The sequence below is a fragment of the Polistes fuscatus genome, unplaced genomic scaffold, assembly GCF_010416935.1.
Source record: "Polistes fuscatus isolate 324 unplaced genomic scaffold, CU_Pfus_HIC Scaffold31, whole genome shotgun sequence".
NCBI classification, from domain to species: Eukaryota; Metazoa; Arthropoda; class Insecta; order Hymenoptera; family Vespidae; genus Polistes; species Polistes fuscatus.
Window position 1 is genome coordinate 292,619 of NW_025113109.1, and position 4,917 is coordinate 297,535.

The 4,917-nt window shown below is 35.8% G+C and overlaps 1 protein-coding gene across 1 annotated transcript; it reads right to left on the reverse strand.

Moving 5' to 3' along the window:
- Positions 1 to 3,140: 3,140 nt before the first annotated feature.
- LOC122520365 lies at positions 3,141 to 3,809 on the reverse strand. The gene has a single exon (XM_043640459.1). It carries the CDS (start codon positions 3,807 to 3,809, stop codon positions 3,141 to 3,143), a length of 669 nt encoding a protein of 222 aa, XP_043496394.1.
- Between the last annotated feature and the right edge of the window lie 1,108 nt (positions 3,810 to 4,917).

The following is a 4,917-nucleotide window of genomic DNA, read 5'->3' on the forward strand; positions in this document are numbered from 1 at the left end:
AGCTTGATAAAGCATTCTATTGGCGATGTTGTCATTGTACACTCCAAATCGACATACTATACGAGATCTGTAATTTTTTTAACTATTAAAAATCGCCCTCTGTTCTTATTTTTTCAGGAAGATATTTTATCCTAATTTCTTACTTCTTCTGGCATGAATATAACGTCAGTTTGTAATGTGACTAATATAAGAAAAAAAGCTCAGGAAAACCATAGCGACTACAGTTATACCAAAGCGAAACTTCCATTAATGATGCTTAAAGAGAAATTGTTTTATATATATTTTTCTAAAAACTAAAGTCAACAAATTTCAACTATTTTTCTAAATCTGGTTAAAAATATATTGATCTTACAAAGATTTTGGGTGCCCAACTAAGTAGAAAATACATTTTATCTTATTTCATCATATGCACGGTCAAAAACTGGCTTTAATTTTCTACAATTTCTGTTTCTAAAATTATATTCAAAATCGCGTATTAAATCTTTTCAATTTTTTGTTACAACTGCTAAAAACCCGCTTAGGTTAAGCGTCGGATACTGGTATCAAATTCAGATATCGTCGAAAAATTTAAAGGTATAGTTTAAGTCCATATAAAAATTTATTATTTTAAGGTTTTGAGCCTTGCTTATAATTATTCCGTTATTATTCTCTTAAGATAAAGAATAGCGGACAGAGAATAGATGATAATTTCGTAAAAAAAAAAAAACAAGTGTGTTGACTTATGTATGCGCGTAAGAAACAATACTTCTTTAACGTATAACAAAACAAAATAAAAATAAATTAAATATAAAAAATTATAATAAAATCCTGGTATTCAATGTTCATATAAGATATATAAAAAATTTAAAGTGCGAATTAATCAGAAAGCAGACAAATGTAAAAATAAGATAGTAATAATAAAATTATCATTGTTTAATTTATTAAAAAGCCCGTGTTGAAGATTTTCACATCTAGATACGCATTTTTTTTGAAATTATACTTCTTTAACGCGTTTGGAAAAAAATGATTTGTGTGAGTTTTTAAGATGCGTGCGTAATTACAAAAAAATTAACAGGATGAAGTTTAAAGATATTTACAGTGCACTGGCAAAATTATTTAAAATTAACTGCATGAAGTAATATCTATATTCTGATATTTCTATATAAACAACACATGTTTTATATCGGTACAAATAACAATTATTTATGTGTTTTAAAGTTATTTAATTACTACATACAGTTGTGATTGATTGTAAATAGCAGTAAATATCTTCATAAATATCGTTAGAAATATTAATTATTTACGAATATTCGTAATTTTTGAGAATCAGCATTGCTACTGAGCAGTAATAATATCGCAATCAGTCCACATGAGGCCAGAATCTCTCGGCATCATCTTTCTCATGACTTCTGACACGCGTGCGCAATCTTCTCATCAGCATCACTGGGAATAACGGCCGCTAACGACCATTGTCTACCTATGCGTGGTTTCGACAATACGTGCTTTGGTTTTGTCTCATTTATTATAGTCCGTTTTTTAGTTTGGTCACTCAAATTTCATTACAACCTCATCTAAATTCTACGGCCTCCTCATCTAGCGATTGAATAATCGGTGTTTCAATCAGCTTAAGGCTCATATTAGTTCATCACCATTTCAGCTTATTTTTCCTTGTGGTGTGCCGACAACGTGCGATCGGTCGCTTACTGTTAGGCGAACTGAACAACCCACCTCACAGTGCAACAATAATATCTTTGTGCGGGAATACTCAAATTGTGCAACTAATTTGGTCTGTACTCATCTCATTTTTAACTTAATAAAGACGACAATTGCGTATTTCTACACACCTAATTCCTGTATTTATTTTTGACCTTTGTAGCCAATTCCTACTATTCCCAGCGTACATCAGCAGGGCAATTTTTCAAGCAGAAATAAAAATCTTTTTTGAGGTTAAATAAGATATTTATTATTATTTATTGGGTAAGCAATACGTGATTGCTGATTTTTTCTATAGATAAAGCACATTTAACTTAGTTTTTTGTTAGCAGAGTTCAAAAATTTTATGAACGTTGAATTATAACTGATTAGGTACCGGTGCCTTGATCAGTAATACGCTATTTTATTTATCGTAAAAGTGCTGTTGTGAATATGATATGTGATTTCGATAGTTGTTGCGTTGTAATTTATTGTTGACTCGTCCTCCTACGCTGCAAAACCTGTTGACTTCGTTGCTTTGTGATGTTTTGATGTGTCGTTGTGTCGCTTGTTTGCTCTCTTGGTATTCTGCAGCGTCGTCCAAAGTCGATGCGTTCTTCTTCTCGATGCTCTGCTTGAATATGCTTGCTGGCTGTGTTGTTTCGATATGATGATCTCGCAGCGGTTGCAAGGGTTTTTATAGGGAGAGAATGATCGTCGTTCCTTCCCTACGTTGATTAGCAAATAGAATAAAGTTCCATAGTCCATAGCTGCACACGAGCAGTGTCTAGTTGCCTGGATGCGGAGACAAAGCACGGGAAAAATATGTTAGGAATAGAGAAAACCGTCCGTCTCGGCAGCACCCGTGTGTTTACTTAGTAAGTAAGCATCGCTTTAAATATCTGGCGATCGAACGGTCCGTCGCATCGATATCTCACATAGGGCTTTGTTCGAAAAGTTTTATGGCCTTTAAGAAAGAGTATTCGAATACGTTGTTCGTGATTTAAATAATATCGAAACTTATGTTATGCTTTCCTAATACATTTGCGTAACGACGCAACATACCGCCCCCTTGAACGGCTCCCGTTAAAAATTACACTATTTATAACTCAGAATACAACCTCTTCACATACTATCAAAATTATAATACATTCATTTTCGCTTACAAAATTATTGCTAAATCGTGGTTTAATTATTCAAATCTCTTTCCTTGGTTTCGGTATCGTTGAGTAACGGAAATAACATTTTTTTCGTTTAAAATAACCATTAGCAATTTTCACTGTTACCACTCACATTATGCCTTCAGTACCGGTATGCAACTCTGTCACTCGACCTAATGGCCATTTTAGAGGAGGATAATTTTCTTCCCGGAGAGTTACTAAGGTTCCTATATTTATGTCGTCCGCTGTGCCCTTGTGCCACTTCCTGTGTATCGTTTGTTCGTTTAAGTATTCTTTATTCAACCGAGATCAAAAATGTTGTCTCATTTGTTGCACCTGCTGCCAGTGCGATAGTCGGCCGCATGGTACGTCCCGGTGATCGTGATCTGGTAAACTCGTAAGTGGGTCACCTATTAGGAAATGACCAGGAGTAAGGGCACGAAGGTTGTTGGGATCATAGGAAACCGGTGTCAGGGGTCGGGAATTAATGATAGCTTCTATCTCGAGTACATACGTTAACATTGCCTCGTACGTGAGTAATGTTTCCCTAACTTCGCGAATCAAATGATGCTTAAATGACTTCATCACCGCCTCCATGATCCCTCTGAAGTTATGTGATCGAAGGGGGATGAAATGCCACCTGATAAACTCATCCGATAGCTTACGCGAAAAGCGATCTTTTAGTTCGTTCGCGGTGCCCACGAAGTTTGTTGCATTATCCGAATATATATCCAAGCATTTTCCTCGGCGAGCCATAAATCTTCGTAACGCCGCCAAAAATGTCTCGGTCGTTAAATCGCTTACTAATTCTAAATGTACTGCCTTTGTACTAAAGCAGACAAATACAGCTACATATACTTTGATACGTCTTTGATTTCGATGTTGTTTCTTCTTTATAAACATAGGACCACAAAAATCTAAACCGGTATGGAGAAATGGTCGCATTTGCTGTATCCGATTTGCTGATAAATCGCTCATTTGATAGTTTGGTATGATCCCTTTTAATCGTTTACTAATTATGCATTTACCTATTACACGTTTTACACTGGCTCGCCCGTTTATTGGCTAGAAACTTTCGCGGACAAGGTTAAGCGTTGCTTGTTTTCCACCGTAATATATTTTCTCGCATTTTTCGCGTATTATTGCATCTGTTATAAAATGACCTTTTGTCAATAATGCCGGATATTTTTGATCATTAGACAGATTACTTCTTGCTAGTCTTCCGCCAACGCTTAAAATACAATGATTATCTATAAATGGATTGAGAGCTATGAGTAGCGTGCGAATATCCTTTCCAGTCGTGATTTATTAATGATTTCAAAAAAGGATTTACCTTGTATGATCTTTAATATGGTCATTTCCGCGGTTTTCAATTCATCCACCGATAATTCATCAGTAATCCTACAGATGTTCGACCTCTTTGCATTGCAAACGAATCTCATGCAGTATGCTACTATGCACTTTAGTTTGTTAATTGACGAGTAACGTAAGAATAAAATAGGTGAAGAATCAGAGGTCGCGAGTGATACGACTTTCTTCGTCTTCGGTATTTCTATTTTTTCCAGTAAGTTGGGTGGCCAATATGATTCAGTCTGAATTAACCACGACGGTCCTGACCTCCAAAGTTCGCTTCCGATAAGATCAAATCGGTGTCACGCCGCGAGATAATAAAAAAGCCGGATTATGATTCGTTGATACATGTCGTCATTGTTCTGGAGCGACGATTTCCGTAATCTCTGCTACGCGATGAGCTAATAATGTTTTCAATGTGTGCGGCGGAGAATTAATCCAATTTAACACGATTGTCGAATGAGACAGAAATACCGAACGCCGGAATTCGATTCTTCGTTGTGCGTTTTTCGTGGTTATGTATAATCGCGATAGTATTAACGCACCGCAAAGCTCTAGACGCAGTAGAGGTACGTTTTGAATGGCGCGACTCTAGATTTGGCACATATCAATTCGTAAACGAAAAGAAAGATGATGATGATCGATCTTCTTCTGGATGCAAGGATGAAAGGGCGTTACTATTTAGATAACAGTTTGTCAGAATTAATAGTTAAGAGTACACATATATTTAACCCTT